The sequence below is a fragment of the Rhopalosiphum maidis genome, chromosome 3 (genome assembly GCF_003676215.2).
Source record: "Rhopalosiphum maidis isolate BTI-1 chromosome 3, ASM367621v3, whole genome shotgun sequence".
Taxonomy (NCBI): Eukaryota; Metazoa; Arthropoda; class Insecta; order Hemiptera; family Aphididae; genus Rhopalosiphum; species Rhopalosiphum maidis.
In genome coordinates, this window is record NC_040879.1 from 70299010 (window position 1) to 70324174 (window position 25165).

The 25165-nt window shown below is 28.4% G+C and overlaps 2 protein-coding genes and 3 long non-coding RNA genes across 16 annotated transcripts; all 5 read left to right on the forward strand.

Annotated features, from left to right (window-relative positions):
• Window positions 1–1783: 1783 nt before the first annotated feature.
• Window positions 1784–2596, forward strand: LOC113559398. Its single transcript, XR_003405974.1, has 3 exons — window positions 1784–1843; window positions 2128–2257; window positions 2545–2596. It is a non-coding gene; the product is annotated as an uncharacterized LOC113559398 (long non-coding RNA).
• A 4884-nt stretch (window positions 2597–7480) lies between these two features.
• LOC113559391 lies at window positions 7481–12045 on the forward strand. 5 transcript variants are annotated; one of them, XR_003405929.2, is made up of 6 exons: window positions 7481–7650; window positions 7715–7932; window positions 8129–8258; window positions 8546–8675; window positions 10272–10401; window positions 12001–12045. XR_003405929.2 is itself a non-coding variant. In XM_026965164.2 (5 exons), the coding sequence occupies exons 2-4, from the start codon at window positions 7752–7754 to the stop codon at window positions 8650–8652; spliced, it is 315 nt and encodes a 104-aa protein (XP_026820965.1). In that variant the 5' UTR covers window positions 7481–7650; window positions 7715–7751; the 3' UTR covers window positions 8653–8675; window positions 8963–9014. The 5 variants fall into 5 exon arrangements, 1 of the variants encoding a protein (XP_026820965.1); XR_003405928.2 differs by lacking the exon at window positions 12001–12045 and adding an exon at window positions 10689–10740; XM_026965164.2 differs by lacking the exons at window positions 10272–10401; window positions 12001–12045 and adding an exon at window positions 8963–9014 and having other exon boundaries at window positions 7715–7829.
• A 3480-nt stretch (window positions 12046–15525) lies between these two features.
• Window positions 15526–16333, forward strand: LOC113559397. Its single transcript, XR_003405973.2, has 3 exons — window positions 15526–15577; window positions 15865–15994; window positions 16282–16333. It is a non-coding gene; the product is annotated as an uncharacterized LOC113559397 (long non-coding RNA).
• Window positions 16334–17669: 1336 nt separating this feature from the next.
• On the forward strand, window positions 17670–18477 carry LOC113559395. Its single transcript, XR_003405971.2, has 3 exons — window positions 17670–17721; window positions 18009–18138; window positions 18426–18477. It is a non-coding gene; the product is annotated as an uncharacterized LOC113559395 (long non-coding RNA).
• A 3501-nt stretch (window positions 18478–21978) lies between these two features.
• On the forward strand, window positions 21979–24570 carry LOC113559394. 8 transcript variants are annotated; one of them, XR_003405968.1, is made up of 5 exons: window positions 23464–23545; window positions 23610–23724; window positions 23780–23826; window positions 24023–24152; window positions 24440–24570. XR_003405968.1 is itself a non-coding variant. In XM_026965169.1 (4 exons), the coding sequence occupies exons 2-4, from the start codon at window positions 23647–23649 to the stop codon at window positions 24544–24546; spliced, it is 315 nt and encodes a 104-aa protein (XP_026820970.1). In that variant the 5' UTR covers window positions 22778–22836; window positions 23610–23646; the 3' UTR covers window positions 24547–24570. The 8 variants fall into 8 exon arrangements, 5 of the variants coding, with proteins under 5 accessions (XP_026820973.1, XP_026820970.1, XP_026820972.1 ...); XR_003405970.1 differs by having other exon boundaries at window positions 24026–24152; XM_026965169.1 differs by lacking the exons at window positions 23464–23545; window positions 23780–23826 and adding an exon at window positions 22778–22836.
• Window positions 24571–25165: the final 595 nt, after the last annotated feature.

The window sequence follows — 25165 nt, forward strand, 5'->3', positions numbered from 1 at the left end:
AGTTTACTCAAGGAATGGAGACGCATGGATTCACTTATCTCACACGTGGGAAAGTATCAACATCCTACATTAATGGACTGGAGGAGGTCGAGAATATTGCAGGTTTAATGCAGTCTACGTATAATAGTTACTCAAAGTAATTAAAATTCAATTGATAGAAGTGCATCAAAAAGATGGTGTCATGAAACCCTGACCATTACATAAAGTAAATGATTCTAATTTTCCATTATTGACTTTCATAATTTTCAAATAACCTGTTACACTATAAACACTATACAACTCAGTTGTATTTGATACTTTTTACTCATATAACAAATTCATAATTTAAATGCTTATAAAACACTGAATTCTCAAGTTATTCTCCAACCATTATACAAATTTAATTGACTACATATTTTTAGATGGCAGTACGGCAGTTCACTTAAGGAATTCTGACGCATGGATTCACTTATCTCACACGTGGGAAAGTATCAACATCCTATGTTGCAAATGGACTAGAAGATGCTGAGAATAATACGTGTTATATGCAATGTACGTGTAATGGTTATTGAATGTAATTGATAGGAAATGAATAGTAATATAACAACAGTTTAGTGTCATGAAACCCTGACCATTACATTAAGTAAATGATTCTAATTTCCCATTATTAACTTTCATAATTTCAAATAACCTGTTACACTATAAACACTATACAACTCAGTTGTATTTGATACTTTTTACTCATATTACAAATTCATAATTTAAATGCTTATAAAACACTGAATTCTCAAGTTATTCTCCAACCATTATACAAATTTAATTGACTACATATTTTTAGATGGCACTACGGCAGATCACACAAGGCATGCTGAGACATGGATTCACATTTCTCACACGTGGGAAAGTATCAACATCCTATGTTAATAATGGACTTGAAGATGTTGAAAATAATAATGCAATGTATGTGTATTGGTTATTGAATGTAATTAGTACTAAATTAATAGTAGTGTAAAAATTGAGATTTGTTAAAAATGTGAATAAAAATTTTGTAAACACCTTTAGTTTGTTATTATTACTGTTAAAGATTCCTTTAGCTATAAAATTATCTTTATTTTTACTACTTGTGTATACGATAAACAAGACGGAATTCACAAATTCATATTTTAAGTTGTATATAAAAACACTCTAATATTAAGTTAATGTTTAAAAAGTTGTCCAAATGATGAAATAAATGATTGTATTATACCATTATTAAAATCGTCACCCGTTTCATTTAACCTCATGCTTTGGACACACTATAAAACATACTATTGACAAATAATACAAATTCTTATTTATTTCAATTTGAATATGATCAATTATAGGATATTGTACAAGTGCATTCATTAAATACACTATTTTTACGTTATAATCAAACAAAACAATCCAGTAGATTTGTACTATCTTATATGGTTTATCAATATTATTGTTTCTTATCATGGGTAATACATTTTAATTTCGTATATTTTTGCAGTTTTACATTTATATTATGGGTATATGATCTTCAGCTGTAAATGTTTTCAAATTTTTTGTAATAAGAATGAAGTTTGTCCGTTAGTTTTTTTCCATATCTGAATTAATCAGTGTTGGCCGCGTACTAGTTGTCATATATAAATTTTAGTACTTCTTATAGTGTGTTGTAGTGTCATTTTATAATTCATTTATAAAACATATTTAAAAGACTACATTTTTTCAGATGACAATACAGCAGTTTACTCAAGGAATGGAGACGCATGGATTCACTATCTCACACGTGGGAAAGTATCAACATCCTATGTTGCAAATGGACTAGAAGATGCTGAGAATAATACGTGTTATATGCAATGTACGTGTAATGGTTATTGAATGTAATTGATAGGAAATGAATAGTAATATAACAACAGTTTAGTGTCATGAAACCCTGACCATTACATTAAGTAAATGATTCTAATTTCCCATTATTAACTTTCATAAATTTCAAATAACCTGTTACACTATAAACACTATACAACTCAGTTGTATTTGATACTTTTTACTCATATTACAATTCATAATTTAAATGCTATAAAACACTGAATTCTCAAGTTATCTCCAACCATTATACAAATTTAATTGACTACATATTTTTAGATGGCAGTACGGCAGTTCACTTAAGGAATTCTGACGCATGGATTCACTTATCTCACACGTGGGAAAGTATCAACATCCTATGTTGCAAATGGACTAGAAGATGCTGAGAATAATATGTGTTATATGCAATGTACGTGTAATGGTTATTGAATGTAATTGATAGGAAATGAATAGTAATGTAACAACAGTTTAGTGTCATGAAACCCTGACCATTACATTAAGTAAATGATTCTAATTTCCCATTATTAACTTTCATAAATTTCAAATAACCTGTTACACTATAAACACTATACAACTCAGTTGTATTTGATACTTTTTACTCATATTACAAATTCATAATTTAAATGCTTATAAAACACTGAATTCTCAAGTTATTCTCCAACCATTATACAAATTTAATTGACTACATATTTTTAGATGGCACTACGGCAGATCACACAAGGCATGCTGAGACATGGATTCACATTTCTCACACGTGGAAAGTATCAACATCCTATGTTAATAATGGACTTGAAGATGTGAAAATAATAATGCAATGTATGTGTATTGGTTATTGAATGTAATAGTACTAAATTAATAGTAGTGTAAAAATTGAGATTTGTTAAAATGTGAATAAAAATTTTGTAAACACCTTTAGTTTGTTATTATTACTGTTAAAGATTCCTTAGCTATAAAATTATCTTTATTTTTACTACTTGTGTATACGATAAACAAGACGGAATTCACAAATTCATATTTTAAGTTGTTATAAAACACTCTAATATTAAGTTAATGTTTAAAAAAGTTGTCCAAATGATGAATAAATGATTGTATTATACCATTATTAAAATCGTCACCCGTTTCATTTAACCTCATGCTTTGGACACACTATAAAACATACTATTGACAAATAATACAATTCTTATTTATTTCAATTTGAATATGATCAATTATAGGATATTGTACAAGTGCATTCATTAAATACACTATTTTTACGTTATAATCAAACAAAACAATCCAGTAGATTTGTACTATCTTATATGGTTTATCAATATTATTGTTTCTTATCATGGGTAATACGTTTTAATTTCGTATATTTTTGCAAGTTTTACATTTATATTATGGGTATATGATCTTCAGCTGTAAATTGGTTTTCAAATTTTTGTAATAAGAATGAGTTTGTCCGTTAGTTTTTTTCCATATCTGAATTAATCAGTGTTGGCCGCGTACTAGTTGTCATATATAAATTTTAGTACTTCTTATGGTGTGTTTGTAGTGTCATTTTATAATTCATTTATAAAACATATTTAAAAGACTACATTTTTTCAGATGACAATACAGCAGTTTACTCAAGGAATGGAGACGCATGGATTCACTTATCTCACACGTGGGAAAGTATCAACATCCTACATTAATGGACTGGAGGAGGTCGAGAATATTGCAGGTTTAATGCAGTCTACGTATAATAGTTACTCAAAGTAATTAAAATTCAATTGATAGAAGTGCATCAAAAAGATGGTGTCATGAAACCCTGACCATTACATAAAGTAAATGATTCTACTAATTTCCATTATTGACTTTCATAATTTTCAAATACACCTGTTACACTATAAACACTATACAACTCAGTGTATTGATACTTTTACTCATATAACAAATTCATAACTTAATGCTTATAAACACTGAATCTCAAGTTATTCTCCAACCATTATACAAATTTAATTGACTACATATTTTTAGATGGCAGTACGGCAGTTCACTTAAGGAATCTGACGCATGGATTCACTTATCTCACACGTGGGAAAGTATCAACATCCTATGTTGCAAATGGACTAGAAGATGCTGAGAATAATACGTGTTATATGCAATGTACGTGTAATGGTTATTGAATGTAATTGATAGGAAATGAATAGTAATGTAACAACAGTTTAGTGTCATGAAACCCTGACCATTACATTAAGTAAATGATTCTAATTTCCCATTATTAACTTTCATAATTTCAAATAACCTGTTACACTATAAACACTATACAACTCAGTGTATTTGATACTTTTTACTCATATTACAAATTCATAATTTAAATGCTTATAAAACACTGAATTCTCAAGTTATTCTCCAACCATTATACAAATTTAATTGACTACATATTTTTAGATGGCAGTACGGCAGTTCACTTAAGGAATTCTGACGCATGGATTCACTTATCTCAACACGTGGGAAAGTATCAACATCCTATGTTGCAAATGGACTAGAAGATGCTGAGAATAATACGTGTTATATGCAATGTACGTGTAATGGTTATTGAATGTAATTGATAGGAAATGAATAGTAATGTAACAACAGTTAGTGTCATGAAACCCTGACCATTACATTAAGTAAATGATTCTAATTTCCCATTATTAACTTTCATAAATTTCAAATAACCTGTTACACTATAACACTATACAACTCAGTTGTATTTGATACTTTTTACTCATATTACAAATTCATAATTTAAATGCTTATAAAACACTGAATTCTCAAGTTATTCTCCAACCATTATACAAATTTAATTGACTACATATTTTTAGATGGCACTACGGCAGATCACACAAGGCATGCTGAGACATGGATTCACATTTCTCACACGTGGGAAGTATCAACATCCTATGTTAATAATGGACTTGAAGATGTTGAAAATAATAATGCAATGTATGTGTATTGGTTATTGAATGTAATTAGTACTAAATTAATAGTAGTGTAAAAAATTGAGATTTGTTAAAAATGTGAATAAAAATTTTGTAAACACCTTTAGTTTGTTATTATTACTGTTAAAGATTCCTTTAGCTATAAAATTATCTTTATTTTTACTACTTGTGTATACGATAAACAAGACGGAAATTCACAAATTCATATTTTAAGTTGTATATAAAACACTCTAATATTAAGTTAATGTTTAAAAAAGTTGTCCAAATGATGAAATAAATGATTGTATTTACCATTATTAAAATCGTCACCCGTTTCATTTAACCTCATGCTTTGGACACACTATAAAACATACTATTGACAAATAATACAAATTCTTATTTATTTCAATTTGAATATGATCAATTATAGGATATTGTACAAGTGCATTCATTAAATACACTATTTTTACGTTATAATCAAACAAACCAATCCAGTAGATTTGTACTATCTTATATGGTTTATCAATATTATTGTTTCTTATCATGGGTAATACGTTTTAATTTCGTATATTTTTGCAGTTTTACATTTATATTATGGGTATATGATCTTCAGCTGTAAATTGTTTTCAAATTTTTGTAATAAGAATGAAGTTTTGTCCGTTAGTTTTTTTTCCATATCTGAATTAATCAGTGTTGGCCGCGTACTAGTTGTCATATATAAATTTTAGTACTTCTTATGGTGTGTTGTAGTGTCATTTTATAATTCATTTATAAAACATATTTAAAAGACTACATTTTTTCAGATGACAATACAGCAGTTTACTTAAGGAATGGGAGACGCATGGATTCACTTATCTCACACGTGGGAAAGTATCAACATCCTACATTAATGGACTGGAGGAGGTCGAGAATATTGCAGGTTTAATGCAGTCTACGTATAATAATTACTCAAAGTAATTAAAATTCAATTGATAGAAGTGCATCAAAAAGATGGTGTCATGAAACCCTGACCATTACATAAAGTAAATGATTCTAATTTCCATTATTGACTTTCATAATTTTCCAATAACCTATTACTTTATAAACATTATACAACTCAGTTGTATTTGATACTTTTGACTCATATAACAAATTCATAATTTAATGCTTATAAAACACTGACTTCTCAAGTTATTCTCCAACCATTATACGAATTTAATTGACTACATATTTTAGAAGGCAGTACGGCAGATCACTCAAGTCACGCTGATACATGAATTCACATTTCTCACGCGTGGGATAGTATCAACAGCCTACGTGCAATGAACTAGAAGATGCTGAGAATAATACGTGTTATATGCAATGTACGTGTAATGGTTATTGAATGTAATTGATAGGAAATGAATAGTAATGTAACAACAGTTTAGGTCCATGAAACCCTGACCATTACATTAAGTAAATGATTCTAATTTCCCATTATTAACTTTCATAAATTTCAAATAACCTGTTACACTATAAACACTATACAACTCAGTTGTATTTGATACTTTTACTCATATAACAAATTCATAATTTAAATGCTTATACAACACTGAATTCTCAAGTTATTCTCCAACCATTATACAAATTTAATGCTACATATTTTTAGATGGCAGTACGGCAGTTCACTTAAGGAATTCTGACGCATGGATTCACTTATCTCACACGTGGGAAAGTATCAACATCCTATGTTGCAAATGGACTAGAAGATGCTGAGAATAATACGTGTTATATGCAATGTACGTGTAATGGTTATTGAATGTAATTGATAGGAAATGAATAGTAATGTAACAACAGTTTAGTGTCATGAAACCCTGACCATTACATTAAGTAATGATTCTAATTTTCCATTATTAACTTTCATAAATTTCAAATAACCTGTTACACTATAAACAGTATACAACTCAGTTGTATTTGATACTTTTTACTCATATTACAAATTCATAATTTAAATGCTTATAAAACACTGAATTCTCAAGTTATTCTCCAACCATTATACAAATTTAATTGACTACATATTTTTAGATGGCACTACTGCAGATCACACAAGGCATGCTGAGACATGGATTCACATTTCTCACACGTGGGAAAGTATCAACATCCTATGTTAATAATGGACTTGAAGATGTTGAAAATAATAATGCAATGTATGTGTATTGGTTATTGAATGGTAATTAGTACTAAATTAATAGTAGTGTAAAAATTGAGATTTGTTAAAAATGTGAATAAAAATTTTGTAAACACCTTTAGTTTGTTATTATTACTGTTAAAGATTCCTTTAGCTATAAAATTATCTTTATTTTTACTACTTGTGTATACGATAAACAAGACGGAATTCACAAATTCATATTTTAAGTTGTTTATAAAACACTCTAATATTAAGTTAATGTTTAAAAAAGTTGTCCAAATGATGAAATAAATGATTGTATTATACCATTATTAAAATCGTCACCCGTTTCATTTAACCTCATGCTTTGGACACACTATAAAACATACTATTGACAAATAATACAAATTCTTATTTATTTCAATTTGAATATGATCAATTATAGGATATTGTACAAGTGCATTCATTAAATACACTATTTTTACGTTATAATCAAACAAAACAATCCAGTAGATTTGTACTATCTTATATGGTTTATCAATATTATTGTTTCTTATCATGGGTAATACGTTTTAATTTCGTATATTTTTGCAGTTTTACATTTATATTATGGGTATATGATCTTCAGCTGTAAATTGTTTTCAAATTTTTTGTAATAAGAATGAAGTTTGTCCGTTAGTTTTTTTCCATATCTGAATTAATCAGTGTTGGCCGCGTACTAGTTGTCATATATAAATTTTAGTACTTCTTATGGTGTGTTGTAGTGTCATTTTATAATTCATTTATAAAACATATTTAAAAGACTACATTTTTTCAGATGACAATACAGCAGTTTACTCAAGGAATGGAGACGCATGGATTCACTTATCTCACACGTGGGAAAGTATCAACATCCTACATTAATGGACTGGAGGAGGTCGAGAATATTGCAGGTTTAATGCAGTCTACGTATAATAGTTACTCAAAGTAATTAAAATTCAATTGATAGAAGTGCATCAAAAAGATGGTGTCATGAAACCCTGACCATTACATAAAGTAAATGATTCTAATTTTCCATTATTGACTTTCATAATTTTCCAATAACCTGTTACTTTATAAACATTATACAACTCAGTTGTATTTGATACTTTTGACTCATATAACAAATTCATAATTTAAATGCTTATAAAACACTGAATTCTCAAGTTATTCTCCAACCATTATACGAATTTAATTGACTACATATTTTTAGAAGGCAGTACGGCAGATCACTCAAGTCACGCTGATACATGAATTCACATTTCTCACGCGTGGGATAGTATCAACAGCCTACGTTGCAAATGGACTAGAAGATGCTGAGAATAATACGTGTTATATGCAATGTACGTGTAATGGTTATTGAATGTAATTGATAGGAAATGAATAGTAATGTAACAACAGTTTAGTGTCATGAAACCCTGACCATTACATTAAGTAAATGATTCTAATTTCCCATTATTAACTTTCATAAATTTCAAATAACCTGTTACACTATAAACACTATACAACTCAGTTGTATTTGATACTTTTTACTCATATTACAAATTCATAATTTAAATGCTTATAAAACACTGAATTCTCAAGTTATTCTCCAACCATTATACAAATTTAATTGACTACATATTTTTAGATGGCAGTACGGCAGTTCACTTAAGGAATTCTGACGCATGGATTCACTTATCTCACACGTGGGAAAGTATCAACATCCTATGTTGCAAATGGACTAGAAGATGCTGAGAATAATACGTGTTATATGCAATGTACGTGTAATGGTTATTGAATGTAATTGATAGGAAATGAATAGTAATGTAACAACAGTTTAGTGTCATGAAACCCTGACCATTACATTAAGTAAATGATTCTAATTTCCCATTATTAACTTTCATAAATTTCAAATAACCTGTTACACTATAAACACTATACAACTCAGTTGTATTTGATACTTTTTACTCATATTACAAATTCATAATTTAAATGCTTATAAAACACTGAATTCTCAAGTTATTCTCCAACCATTATACAAATTTAATTGACTACATATTTTTAGATGGCACTACGGCAGATCACACAAGGCATGCTGAGACATGGATTCACATTTCTCACACGTGGGAAAGTATCAACATCCTATGTTAATAATGGACTTGAAGATGTTGAAAATAATAATGCAATGTATGTGTATTGGTTATTGAATGTAATTAGTACTAAATTAATAGTAGTGTAAAAATTGAGATTTGTTAAAAATGTGAATAAAAATTTTGTAAACACCTTTAGTTTGTTATTATTACTGTTAAAGATTCCTTTAGCTATAAAATTATCTTTATTTTTACTACTTGTGTATACGATAAACAAGACGGAATTCACAAATTCATATTTTAAGTTGTTTATAAAACACTCTAATATTAAGTTAATGTTTAAAAAAGTTGTCCAAATGATGAAATAAATGATTGTATTATACCATTATTAAAATCGTCACCCGTTTCATTTAACCTCATGCTTTGGACACACTATAAAACATACTATTGACAAATAATACAAATTCTTATTTATTTCAATTTGAATATGATCAATTATAGGATATTGTACAAGTGCATTCATTAAATACACTATTTTTACGTTATAATCAAACAAAACAATCCAGTAGATTTGTACTATCTTATATGGTTTATCAATATTATTGTTTCTTATCATGGGTAATACGTTTTAATTTCGTATATTTTTGCAGTTTTACATTTATATTATGGGTATATGATCTTCAGCTGTAAATTGTTTTCAAATTTTTTGTAATAAGAATGAAGTTTGTCCGTTAGTTTTTTTCCATATCTGAATTAATCAGTGTTGGCCGCGTACTAGTTGTCATATATAAATTTTAGTACTTCTTATGGTGTGTTGTAGTGTCATTTTATAATTCATTTATAAAACATATTTAAAAGACTACATTTTTTCAGATGACAATACAGCAGTTTACTCAAGGAATGGAGACGCATGGATTCACTTATCTCACACGTGGGAAAGTATCAACATCCTACATTAATGGACTAGAAGAGGTGAGAATAATGCGTGTTATATGCAATCTACGTATAATGGTTATTCAATGTAATTAATAGGAAATGAATAGTAATGTAACAAAAGTTGGTGTCATGAAACCCTGACCATTACATTAAGTAAATGATTCTAATTTCCCATTATTAACTTTCATAAATTTCAAATAACCTGTTACACTATAAACACTATACAACTCAGTTGTATTTGATACTTTTTACTCATATACAAATTCATAATTTAAATGCTTATAAAACACTGAATTCTCAAGTTATTCTCCAACCATTATACAAATTTAATTGACTACATATTTTTAGATGGCAGTACGGCAGTTCACTTAAGGAATTCTGACGCATGGATTCACTTATCTCACACGTGGGAAAGTATCAACATCCTATGTTGCAAATGGACTAGAAGATGCTGAGAATAATACGTGTTATATGCAATGTACGTGTAATGGTTATTGAATGTAATTGATAGGAAATGAATAGTAATGTAACAACAGTTTAGTGTCATGAAACCCTGACCATTACATTAAGTAAATGATTCTAATTTCCCATTATTAACTTTCATAAATTTCAAATAACCTGTTACACTATAAACACTATACAACTCAGTTGTATTTGATACTTTTTACTCATATTACAAATTCATAATTTAAATGCTTATAAAACACTGAATTCTCAAGTTATTCTCCAACCATTATACAAATTTAATTGACTACATATTTTTAGATGGCACTACGGCAGATCACACAAGGCATGCTGAGACATGGATTCACATTTCTCACACGTGGGAAAGTATCAACATCCTATGTTAATAATGGACTTGAAGATGTTGAAAATAATAATGCAATGTATGTGTATTGGTTATTGAATGTAATTAGTACTAAATTAATAGTAGTGTAAAAATTGAGATTTGTTAAAAATGTGAATAAAAATTTTGTAAACACCTTTAGTTTGTTATTATTACTGTTAAAGATTCCTTTAGCTATAAAATTATCTTTATTTTTACTACTTGTGTATACGATAAACAAGACGGAATTCACAAATTCATATTTTAAGTTGTTTATAAAACACTCTAATATTAAGTTAATGTTTAAAAAAGTTGTCCAAATGATGAAATAAATGATTGTATTATACCATTATTAAAATCGTCACCCGTTTCATTTAACCTCATGCTTTGGACACACTATAAAACATACTATTGACAAATAATACAAATTCTTATTTATTTCAATTTGAATATGATCAATTATAGGATATTGTACAAGTGCATTCATTAAATACACTATTTTTACGTTATAATCAAACAAAACAATCCAGTAGATTTGTACTATCTTATATGGTTTATCAATATTATTGTTTCTTATCATGGGTAATACGTTTTAATTTCGTATATTTTTGCAGTTTTACATTTATATTATGGGTATATGATCTTCAGCTGTAAATTGTTTTCAAATTTTTTGTAATAAGAATGAAGTTTGTCCGTTAGTTTTTTTCCATATCTGAATTAATCAGTGTTGGCCGCGTACTAGTTGTCATATATAAATTTTAGTACTTCTTATGGTGTGTTGTAGTGTCATTTTATAATTCATTTATAAAACATATTTAAAAGACTACATTTTTTCAGATGACAATACAGCAGTTTACTCAAGGAATGGAGACGCATGGATTCACTTATCTCACACGTGGGAAAGTATCAACATCCTACATTAATGGACTGGAGGAGGTCGAGAATATTGCAGGTTTAATGCAGTCTACGTATAATAGTTACTCAAAGTAATTAAAATTCAATTGATAGAAGTGCATCAAAAAGATGGTGTCATGAAACCCTGACCATTACATAAAGTAAATGATTCTAATTTTCCATTATTGACTTTCATAATTTTCAAATAACCTGTTACACTATAAACATTATACAACTCAGTTGTATTTGATACTTTTTACTCATATAACAAATTCATAATTTAAATGCTTATAAAACACTGAATTCTCAAGTTATTCTCCAACCATTATACAAATTTAATTGACTACATATTTTTAGATGGCAGTACGGCAGATCACTCAAGGAATTCTGACGCATGGATTCACTTTCTCACACGTGGGAAAGTATCAACATCCTATGTTGCAAATGGACTAGAAGATGCTGAGAATAATACGTGTTATATGCAATGTACGTGTAATGGTTATTGAATGTAATTGATAGGAAATGAATAGTAATGTAACAACAGTTTAGTGTCATGAAACCCTGACCATTACATTAAGTAAATGATTCTAATTTCCCATTATTAACTTTCATAAATTTCAAATAACCTGTTACACTATAAACACTATACAACTCAGTTGTATTTGATACTTTTTACTCATATTACAAATTCATAATTTAAATGCTTATAAAACACTGAATTCTCAAGTTATTCTCCAACCATTATACAAATTTAATTGACTACATATTTTTAGATGGCACTACGGCAGATCACACAAGGCATGCTGAGACATGGATTCACATTTCTCACACGTGGGAAAGTATCAACATCCTATGTTAATAATGGACTTGAAGATGTTGAAAATAATAATGCAATGTATGTGTATTGGTTATTGAATGTAATTAGTACTAAATTAATAGTAGTGTAAAAATTGAGATTTGTTAAAAATGTGAATAAAAATTTTGTAAACACCTTTAGTTTGTTATTATTACTGTTAAAGATTCCTTTAGCTATAAAATTATCTTTATTTTTACTACTTGTGTATACGATAAACAAGACGGAATTCACAAATTCATATTTTAAGTTGTTATAAAACACTCTAATATTAAGTTAATGTTTAAAAAAGTTGTCCAAATGATGAAATAAATGATTGTATTATACCATTATTAAAATCGTCACCCGTTTCATTTAACCTCATGCTTTGGACACACTATAAAACATACTATTGACAAATAATACAAATTCTTATTTATTTCAATTTGAATATGATCAATTATAGGATATTGTACAAGTGCATTCATTAAATACACTATTTTTACGTTATAATCAAACAAAACAATCCAGTAGATTTGTACTATCTTATATGGTTTATCAATATTATTGTTTCTTATCATGGGTAATACGTTTTAATTTCGTATATTTTTGCAGTTTTACATTTATATTATGGGTATATGATCTTCAGCTGTAAATTGTTTTCAAATTTTTTGTAATAAGAATGAAGTTTGTCCGTTAGTTTTTTTCCATATCTGAATTAATCAGTGTTGGCCGCGTACTAGTTGTCATATATAAATTTTAGTACTTCTTATGGTGTGTTGTAGTGTCATTTTATAATTCATTTATAAAACATATTTAAAAGACTACATTTTTTCAGATGACAATACAGCAGTTTACTCAAGGAATGGAGACGCATGGATTCACTTATCTCACACGTGGGAAAGTATCAACATCCTACATTAATGGACTGGAAGAGGTCGAGAATATTGCAGGTTTAATGCAGTCTACGTATAATAGTTACTCAAAGTAATTAATAGGAAATGATAGAATATAACAAAGATGGTGTCATGAAACCCTGACCATTACATAAGTAAATGATTCTAATTTCCATTATTGACTTTCATAATTTTCAAATAACCTGTTACACTATAAACATATACAACTCAGTTGTATTTGATACTTTTTACTCATATAACAAATTCATAATTTAAATGCTTATAAAACACTGAATTCTCAAGTTATTCTCCAACCATTATACAAATTTAATTGACTACATATTTTTAGATGGCAGTACGGCAGATCACTCAAGGAATTCTGACGCATGGATTCACTTTCTCACACGTGGGAAAGTATCAACATCCTATGTTGCAAATGGACTAGAAGATGCTGAGAATAATACGTGTTATATGCAATGTACGTGTAATGGTTATTGAATGTAATTGATAGGAAATGAATAGTAATGTAACAACAGTTTAGTGTCATGAAACCCTGACCATTACATTAAGTAAATGATTCTAATTTCCCATTATTAACTTTCATAAATTTCAAATAACCTGTTACACTATAAACACTATACAACTCAGTTGTATTTGATACTTTTTACTCATATTACAAATTCATAATTTAAATGCTTATAAAACACTGAATTCTCAAGTTATTCTCCAACCATTATACAAATTTAATTGACTACATATTTTTAGATGGCACTACGGCAGATCACACAAGGCATGCTGAGACATGGATTCACATTTCTCACACGTGGGAAAGTATCAACATCCTATGTTAATAATGGACTTGAAGATGTTGAAAATAATAATGCAATGTATGTGTATTGGTTATTGAATGTAATTAGTACTAAATTAATAGTAGTGTAAAAATTGAGATTTGTTAAAAATGTGAATAAAAATTTTGTAAACACCTTTAGTTTGTTATTATTACTGTTAAAGATTCCTTTAGCTATAAAATTATCTTTATTTTTACTACTTGTGTATACGATAAACAAGACGGAATTCACAAATTCATATTTTAAGTTGTTTATAAAACACTCTAATATTAAGTTAATGTTTAAAAAAGTTGTCCAAATGATGAAATAAATGATTGTATTATACCATTATTAAAATCGTCACCCGTTTCATTTAACCTCATGCTTTGGACACACTATAAAACATACTATTGACAAATAATACAAATTCTTATTTATTTCAATTTGAATATGATCAATTATAGGATATTGTACAAGTGCATTCATTAAATACACTATTTTTACGTTATAATCAAACAAAACAATCCAGTAGATTTGTACTATCTTATATGGTTTATCAATATTATTGTTTCTTATCATGGGTAATACGTTTTAATTTCGTATATTTTTGCAGTTTTACATTTATATTATGGGTATATGATCTTCAGCTGTAAATTGTTTTCAAATTTTTTGTAATAAGAATGAAGTTTGTCCGTTAGTTTTTTTCCATATCTGAATTAATCAGTGTTGGCCGCGTACTAGTTGTCATATATAAATTTTAGTACTTCTTATGGTGTGTTGTAGTGTCATTTTATAATTCATTTATAAAACATATTTAAAAGACTACATTTTTTCAGATGACAATACAGCAGTTTACTCAAGGAATGGAGACGCATGGATTCACTTATCTCACACGTGGGAAAGTATCAACATCCTACATTAATGGACTGGAGGAGGTCGAGAATATTGCAGGTTTAATGCAGTCTACGTATAATAGTTACTCAAAGTAATTAAAATTCAATTGATAGAAGTGCATCAAAAAGATGGTGTCATGAAACCCTGACCATTACATAAAGTAAATGATTCTAATTTTCCATTATTGACTTTCATAATTTTCAAATAACCTGTTACACTATAAACATTATACAACTCAGTTGTATTTGATACTTTTGACTCATATAACAAATTCATAATTTAAATGCTTATAAAACACTGAATTCTCAAGTTATTCTCCAACCATTATACGAATTTAATTGACTACATATTTTTAGAAGGCAGTACGGCAGATCACTCAAGTCACGCTGACGCATGGATTCACTTTCTCACACGTGGGATAGTATCAACATCCTACGTTGCAAATGGACTAGAAGATGCTGAGAATAATACGTGTTATATGCAATGTACGTGTAATGGTTATTGAATGTAATTGATAGGAAATGAATAGTAATGTAACAACAGTTTAGTGTCATGAAACCCTGACCATTACATTAAGTAAATGATTCTAATTTCCCATTATTAACTTTCATAAATTTCAAATAACCTGTTACACTATAAACACTATACAACTCAGTTGTATTTGATACTTTTTACTCATATTACAAATTCATAATTTAAATGCTTATAAAACACTGAATTCTCAAGTTATTCTCCAACCATTATACAAATTTAATTGACTACATATTTTTAGATGGCAGTACGGCAGTTCACTTAAGGAATTCTGACGCATGGATTCACTTATCTCACACGTGGGAAAGTATCAACATCCTATGTTGCAAATGGACTAGAAGATGCTGAGAATAATACGTGTTATATGCAATGTACGTGTAATGGTTATTGAATGTAATTGATAGGAAATGAATAGTAATGTAACAACAGTTTAGTGTCATGAAACCCTGACCATTACATTAAGTAAATGATTCTAATTTCCCATTATTAACTTTCATAAATTTCAAATAACCTGTTACACTATAAACACTATACAACTCAGTTGTATTTGATACTTTTTACTCATATTACAAATTCATAATTTAAATGCTTATAAAACACTGAATTCTCAAGTTATTCTCCAACCATTATACAAATTTAATTGACTACATATTTTTAGATGGCACTACGGCAGATCACACAAGGCATGCTGAGACATGGATTCACATTTCTCACACGTGGGAAAGTATCAACATCCTATGTTAATAATGGACTTGAAGATGTTGAAAATAATAATGCAATGTATGTGTATTGGTTATTGAATGTAATTAGTACTAAATTAATAGTAGTGTAAAAATTGAGATTTGTTAAAAATGTGAATAAAAATTTTGTAAACACCTTTAGTTTGTTATTATTACTGTTAAAGATTCCTTTAGCTATAAAATTATCTTTATTTTTACTACTTGTGTATACGATAAACAAGACGGAATTCACAAATTCATATTTTAAGTTGTTTATAAAACACTCTAATATTAAGTTAATGTTTAAAAAAGTTGTCCAAATGATGAAATAAATGATTGTATTATACCATTATTAAAATCGTCACCCGTTTCATTTAACCTCATGCTTTGGACACACTATAAAACATACTATTGACAAATAATACAAATTCTTATTTATTTCAATTTGAATATGATCAATTATAGGATATTGTACAAGTGCATTCATTAAATACACTATTTTTACGTTATAATCAAACAAAACAATCCAGTAGATTTGTACTATCTTATATGGTTTATCAATATTATTGTTTCTTATCATGGGTAATACGTTTTAATTTCGTATATTTTTGCAGTTTTACATTTATATTATGGGTATATGATCTTCAGCTGTAAATTGTTTTCAAATTTTTTGTAATAAGAATGAAGTTTGTCCGTTAGTTTTTTTCCATATCTGAATTAATCAGTGTTGGCCGCGTACTAGTTGTCATATATAAATTTTAGTACTTCTTATGGTGTGTTGTAGTGTCATTTTATAATTCATTTATAAAACATATTTAAAAGACTACATTTTTTCAGATGACAATACAGCAGTTTACTCAAGGAATGGAGACGCATGGATTCACTTATCTCACACGTGGGAAAGTATCAACATCCTACATTAATGGACTGGAGGAGGTCGAGAATATTGCAGGTTTAATGCAGTCTACGTATAATAGTTACTCAAAGTAATTAAAATTCAATTGATAGAAGTGCATCAAAAAGATGGTGTCATGAAACCCTGACCATTACATAAAGTAAATGATTCTAATTTTCCATTATTGACTTTCATAATTTTCAAATAACCTGTTACACTATAAACATTATACAACTCAGTTGTATTTGATACTTTTACTCATATAACAAATTCATAATTTAAATGCTTATAAAACACTGAATTCTCAAGTTATTCTCCAACCATTATACAAATTTAATTGACTACATATTTTTAGATGGCAGTACGGCAGATCACTCAAGGAACGCTGACGCATGGATTCACTTTCTCACACGTGGGAAAGTATCAACATCCTACGTTGCAAATGGACTAGAAGATGCTGAGAATAATACGTGTTATATGCAATGTACGTGTAATGGTTATTGAATGTAATTGATAGGAAATGAATAGTAATGTAACAACAGTTTAGTGTCATGAAACCCTGACCATTACATTAAGTAAATGATTCTAATTTCCCATTATTAACTTTCATAAATTTCAAATAACCTGTTACACTATAAACACTATACAACTCAGTTGTATTTGATACTTTTTACTCATATTACAAATTCATAATTTAAATGCTTATAAAACACTGAATTCTCAAGTTATTCTCCAACCATTATACAAATTTAATTGACTACATATTTTTAGATGGCAGTACGGCAGTTCACTTAAGGAATTCTGACGCATGGATTCACTTATCTCACACGTGGGAAAGTATCAACATCCTATGTTGCAAATGGACTAGAAGATGCTGAGAATAATACGTGTTATATGCAATGTACGTGTAATGGTTATTGAATGTAATTGATAGGAAATGAATAGTAATGTAACAACAGTTTAGTGTCATGAAACCCTGACCATTACATTAAGTAAATGATTCTAATTTCCCATTATTAACTTTCATAAATTTCAAATAACCTGTTACACTATAAACACTATACAACTCAGTTGTATTTGATACTTTTTACTCATATTACAAATTCATAATTTAAATGCTTATAAAACACTGAATTCTCAAGTTATTCTCCAACCATTATACAAATTTAATTGACTACATATTTTTAGATGGCACTACGGCAGATCACACAAGGCATGCTGAGACATGGATTCACATTTCTCACACGTGGGAAAGTATCAACATCCTATGTTAATAATGGACTTGAAGATGTTGAAAATAATAATGCAATGTATGTGTATTGGTTATTGAATGTAATTAGTACTAAATTAATAGTAGTGTAAAAATTGAGATTTGTTAAAAATGTGAATAAAAATTTTGTAAACACCTTTAGTTTGTTATTATTACTGTTAAAGATTCCTTTAGCTATAAAATTATCTTTATTTTTACTACTTGTGTATACGATAAACAAGACGGAATTCACAAATTCATATTTTAAGTTGTTTATAAAACACTCTAATATTAAGTTAATGTTTAAAAAAGTTGTCCAAATGATGAAATAAATGATTGTATTATACCATTATTAAAATCGTCACCCGTTTCATTTAACCTCATGCTTTGGACACACTATAAAACATACTATTGACAAATAATACAAATTCTTATTTATTTCAATTTGAATATGATCAATTATAGGATATTGTACAAGTGCATTCATTAAATACACTATTTTTACGTTATAATCAAACAAAACAATCCAGTAGATTTGTACTATCTTATATGGTTTATCAATATTATTGTTTCTTATCATGGGTAATACGTTTTAATTTCGTATATTTTTGCAGTTTTACATTTATATTATGGGTATATGATCTTCAGCTGTAAATTGTTTTCAAATTTTTTGTAATAAGAATGAAGTTTGTCCGTTAGTTTTTTTCCATATCTGAATTAATCAGTGTTGGCCGCGTACTAGTTGTCATATATAAATTTTAGTACTTCTTATGGTGTGTTGTAGTGTCATTTTATAATTCATTTATAAAACATATTTAAAAGACTACATTTTTTCAGATGACAATACAGCAGTTTACTCAAGGAATGGAGACGCATGGATTCACTTATCTCACACGTGGGAAAGTATCAACATCCTACATTAATGGACTGGAGGAGGTCGAGAATATTGCAGGTTTAATGCAGTCTACGTATAATAGTTACTCAAAGTAATTAAAATTCAATTGATAGAAGTGCATCAAAAAGATGGTGTCATGAAACCCTGACCATTACATAAAGTAAATGATTCTAATTTTCCATTATTGACTTTCATAATTTTCAAATAACCTGTTACTTTATAAACATTATACAACTCAGTTGTATTTGATACTTTTACTCATATAACAAATTCATAATTTAAATGCTTATAAAACACTGAATTCTCAAGTTATTCTCCAACCATTATACAAATTTAATTGACTACATATTTTTAGATGGCAGTACGGCAGATCACTCAAGGAACGCTGATACATGAATTCACTTTCTCACACGTGGGATAGTATCAACAGCCTACGTTGCAAATGGACTAGAAGATGCTGAGAATAATACGTGTTATATGCAATGTACGTGTAATGGTTATTGAATGTAATTGATAGGAAATGAATAGTAATGTAACAACAGTTTAGTGTCATGAAACCCTGACCATTACATTAAGTAAATGATTCTAATTTCCCATTATTAACTTTCATAAATTTCAAATAACCTGTTACACTATAAACACTATACAACTCAGTTGTATTTGATACTTTTTACTCATATTACAAATTCATAATTTAAATGCTTATAAAACACTGAATTCTCAAGTTATTCTCCAACCATTATACAAATTTAATTGACTACATATTTTTAGATGGCAGTACGGCAGTTCACTTAAGGAATTCTGACGCATGGATTCACTTATCTCACACGTGGGAAAGTATCAACATCCTATGTTGCAAATGGACTAGAAGATGCTGAGAATAATACGTGTTATATGCAATGTACGTGTAATGGTTATTGAATGTAATTGATAGGAAATGAATAGTAATGTAACAACAGTTTAGTGTCATGAAACCCTGACCATTACATTAAGTAAATGATTCTAATTTCCCATTATTAACTTTCATAAATTTCAAATAACCTGTTACACTATAAACACTATACAACTCAGTTGTATTTGATACTTTTTACTCATATTACAAATTCATAATTTAAATGCTTATAAAACACTGAATTCTCAAGTTATTCTCCAACCATTATACAAATTTAATTGACTACATATTTTTAGATGGCACTACGGCAGATCACACAAGGCATGCTGAGACATGGATTCACATTTCTCACACGTGGGAAAGTATCAACATCCTATGTTAATAATGGACTTGAAGATGTTGAAAATAATAATGCAATGTATGTGTATTGGTTATTGAATGTAATTAGTACTAAATTAATAGTAGTGTAAAAATTGAGATTTGTTAAAAATGTGAATAAAAATTTTGTAAACACCTTTAGTTTGTTATTATTACTGTTAAAGATTCCTTTAGCTATAAAATTATCTTTATTTTTACTACTTGTGTATACGATAAACAAGACGGAATTCACAAATTCATATTTTAAGTTGTTTATAAAACACTCTAATATTAAGTTAATGTTTAAAAAAGTTGTCCAAATGATGAAATAAATGCTTGTATTATACCATTATTAAAATCGTCACCCGTTTCATTTACCTCATGCTTTGGACACACTATAAACATACTATTACAAATATACAAATTCTTATTTATTTCAATTTGAATATGATCAATTAGTAGGATATTGTACAAGTGCATTCATTAAATACACTATTTTTTACGTTATAATCAAACAAAACAATCCAGTAGATTTGTACTAATCTTATATGGTTTATCAATATTATTGTTTCTTATCATGGGTAATACTTTTATTTCGTATATTTTTGCAGTTTTAACATTTATATTATGGGTATATGATCTTCAGCTGTAAATTGTTTTCAAATTTTTTGTAATAAGAATGAAGTTTGTCCGTTAGTTTTTTCCATATCTGAATTAATCAGTGTTGGCCGCGTACTAGTTGTCATATATAAATTTAGTACTTCCTTATGGTGTGTTGTAGTGTCATTTTATAATTCATTTATAAAACATATTTAAAAGACTACATTTTTTCAGATGACAAGACAGCAGTTTACTCAAGGAATGGAGACGCATGGATTCACTTATCTCACACGTGGGAAAGTATCAACATCCTACATTAATGGACTGGAGGAGGTTCGAGATATTGCAGGTTTAATGCAGTCTACGTATAATAGTTACTCAAAGTAATTAAAATTCAATTGATAGAAGTGCATCAAAAAGATGGTGTCATGAAACCCTGACCATTACATAAAGTAAATGATTCTAATTTTCCATTATTGAACTTTCATAATTTTCAATAACCTAGTTACATTTATAAACATCTATACAACTCAGTTGTATTTGATACTTTTGACTCATATAACAAATTCATAATTTAAATGCTTATAAAACACTGAATTCTCAAGTTATTCTCCAACCATTATACAAATTTAATTGACTACATATTTTTAGAAGGCAGTACGGCAGATCACTCAAGTCACGCTGATACATGAATTCACATTTCTCACGCGTGGGGATAGTATCAACAGCCTACGTTGCAAATGACTAGAAGATGCTGAGAATAATACGTGTTATATGCAATGTACGTGTAATGGTTATTGAATGTAATTGATAGGAAATGAATAGTAATGTAACAACAGTTTAGTGTCATGAAACCCTGACCATTACATTAAGTAAATGATTCTAATTTCCCATTATTAACTTTCATAAATTTCAAATAACCTGTTACACTATAACCCACTATACAACTCAGTTGTATTTGATACTTTTTACTCATATTACAAATTCATAATTTAAATGCTTATAAAACACTGAATTCTCAAGTTATTCTCCAACCATTATACAATTTAATTGACTACATATTTTTAGATGGCAGTACGGGCAGTTCACTTAAGAATTCTGACGCATGGATTCACTTATCTCACACGTGGGAAAGTATCAAATCCTATGTTGCAAATGGACTAGAAGATGCTGAGAATAATACGTGTTATATGCCAATGTACGTGTAATGGTTATTGAATGTAATTGATAGAAATGAATAGTAATGTAAACAACAGTTTAGTGTCATGAAACCCTGACCATTACATTAAGTAAATGATTCTAATTTCCCATTATTAACTTTCATAAATTTCAAATAACCTGTTACACTATAAACACTATACAACTCAGTTGTATTGATACTTTTTACTCATATTACAAATTCATAATTTAAATGCTTATAAAACACTGAATTCTCAAGTTATTCTCCAACCATTATACAAATTTAATTGACTACATATTTTTAGATGGCACTACGGCAGATCACACAAGGCATGCTGAGACATGGATTCACATTTCTCACACGTGGGAAAGTATCAACATCCTATGTTAATAATGGACTTGAAGATGTTGAAAATAATAATGCAATGTATGTGTATTGGTTATTGAATGTAATTAGTACTAAATTAATAGTAGTGTAAAAATGAGATTTGTTAAAAATGTGAATAAAAATTTTGTAAACACCTTTAGTTTGTTATTATTACTGTTAAAGATTCCTTTAGCTATAAAATTATCTTATTTTTACTACTTGTGTATACGATAAACAAGACGGAATTCACAAATTCATATTTTAAGTTGTTTATAAAACACTCTAATATTAAGTTAATGTTTAAAAAAGTTGTCCAAATGATGAAATAAATGATTGTATTATACCATTATTAAAATCGTCACCCGTTTCATTTAACCTCATGCTTTGGACACACTATAAAACATACTATTGACAAATAATACAAATTCTTATTTATTTCAATTTGAATATGATCAATTATAGGATATTGTACAAGTGCATTCATTAAATACACTATTTTTACGTTATAATCAAACAAAACAATCCAGTAGATTTGTACTATCTTATATGGTTTATCAATATTATTGTTTCTTATCATGGGTAATACGTTTTTAATTTCGTATATTTTTGCAGTTTACATTTATATTATGGGTATATGATCTTCAGCTGTAAATTGTTTTCAAATTTTTTGTAATAAGAATGAAGTTTGTCCGTTAGTTTTTTCCATATCTGAATTAATCAGTGTTGGCCGCGTACTAGTTGTCATATATAAATTTTAGTACTTCTTATGGTGTGTTGTAGTGTCATTTTATAATTCATTTATAAAACATATTTAAAAGACTACATTTTTTCAGATGACAATACAGCAGTTTACTCAAGGAATGGAGACGCATGGATTCACTTATCTCACACGTGGGAAAGTATCAACATCCTACATTAATGGACTGGAGGAGGTCGAGAATATTGCAGGTTTAATGCAGTCTACGAATAATAGTTACTCAAAGTAATAAAATTCAATTGATAGAAGTGCATCAAAAAGATGGTGTCATGAAACCCTGACCATTACATAAAGTAAATGATTCTAATTTTCCATTATTGACTTTCATAATTTTCCAATAACCTATTACTTTATAAACATTATACAACTCAGTTGTATTTGATACTTTTGACTCATATAACAAATTCATAATTTAAATGCTTATAAAACACTGAATTCTCAAGTTATTCTCCAACCATTATACGAATTTAATTGACTACATATTTTTAGAAGGCAGTACGGCAGATCACTCAAGTCACGCTGATACATGAATTCACATTTCTCACGCGTGGGATAGTATCAACAGCCTACGTTGCAAATGGACTAGAAGATGCTGAGAATAATACGTGTTATATGCAATGTACGTGTAATGGTTATTGAATGTAATTGATAGGAAATGAATAGTAATGTAACAACAGTTTAGTGTCATGAAACCCTGACCATTACATTAAGTAAATGATTCTAATTTCCCATTATTAACTTTCATAAATTTCAAATAACCTGTTACACTATAAACACTATACAACTCAGTTGTATTTGATACTTTTTACTCATATTACAAATTCATAATTTAAATGCTTATAAAACACTGAATTCTCAAGTTATTCTCCAACCATTATACAAATTTAATTGACTACATATTTTTAGATGGCAGTACGGCAGTTCACTTAAGGAATTCTGACGCATGGATTCACTTATCTCACACGTGGGAAAGTATCAACATCCTATGTTGCAAATGGACTAGAAGATGCTGAGAATAATACGTGTTATATGCAATGTACGTGTAATGGTTATTGAATGTAATTGATAGGAAATGAATAGTAATGTAACAACAGTTTAGTGTCATGAAACCCTGACCATTACATTAAGTAAATGATTCTAATTTCCCATTATTAACTTTCATAAATTTCAAATAACCTGTTACACTATAAACACTATAAAACTCAGTTGTATTTGATACTTTTTACTCATATTACAAATTCATAATTTAAATGCTTATAAAACACTGAATTCTCAAGTTATTCTCCAACCATTATACAAATTTAATTGACTACATATTTTTAGATGGCAGTACGGCAGTTCACTTAAGGAATTCTGACGCATGGATTCACTTATCTCACACGTGGGAAAGTATCAACATCCTATGTTGCAAATGGACTAGAAGATGCTGAGAATAATACGTGTTATATGCAATGTACGTGTAATGGTTATTGAATGTAATTGATAGGAAATGAATAGTAATGTAACAACAGTTTAGTGTCATGAAGCCCTGACCATTACATTAAGTAAATGATTCTAATTTCCCATTATTAACTTTCATAAATTTCAAATAACCTGTTACACTATAAACACTATACAACTCAGTTGTATTTG

Bases quoted from the DNA above. Each gene is read 5' to 3' on its own strand.
- LOC113559391 (XM_026965164.2), top strand. From the start codon at position 7,752: ATGGATTCACTTATCTCACACGTGGGAAAGTATCAACATCCTACATTA. The intron at 7,830-8,128 runs GTTTAATGCAGT...ACATATTTTTAG, and splicing joins GGAGGTCGAGAATATTGCAG to AAGGCAGTACGGCAGATCAC. The intron at 8,259-8,545 runs GTACGTGTAATG...ACATATTTTTAG, and splicing joins TAATACGTGTTATATGCAAT to ATGGCAGTACGGCAGTTCAC.
- LOC113559394 (XM_026965169.1), top strand. From the start codon at position 23,647: ATGGATTCACTTATCTCACACGTGGGAAAGTATCAACATCCTACATTA. The intron at 23,725-24,022 runs GTTTAATGCAGT...ACATATTTTTAG, and splicing joins GGAGGTCGAGAATATTGCAG to AAGGCAGTACGGCAGATCAC. The intron at 24,153-24,439 runs GTACGTGTAATG...ACATATTTTTAG, and splicing joins TAATACGTGTTATATGCAAT to ATGGCAGTACGGCAGTTCAC.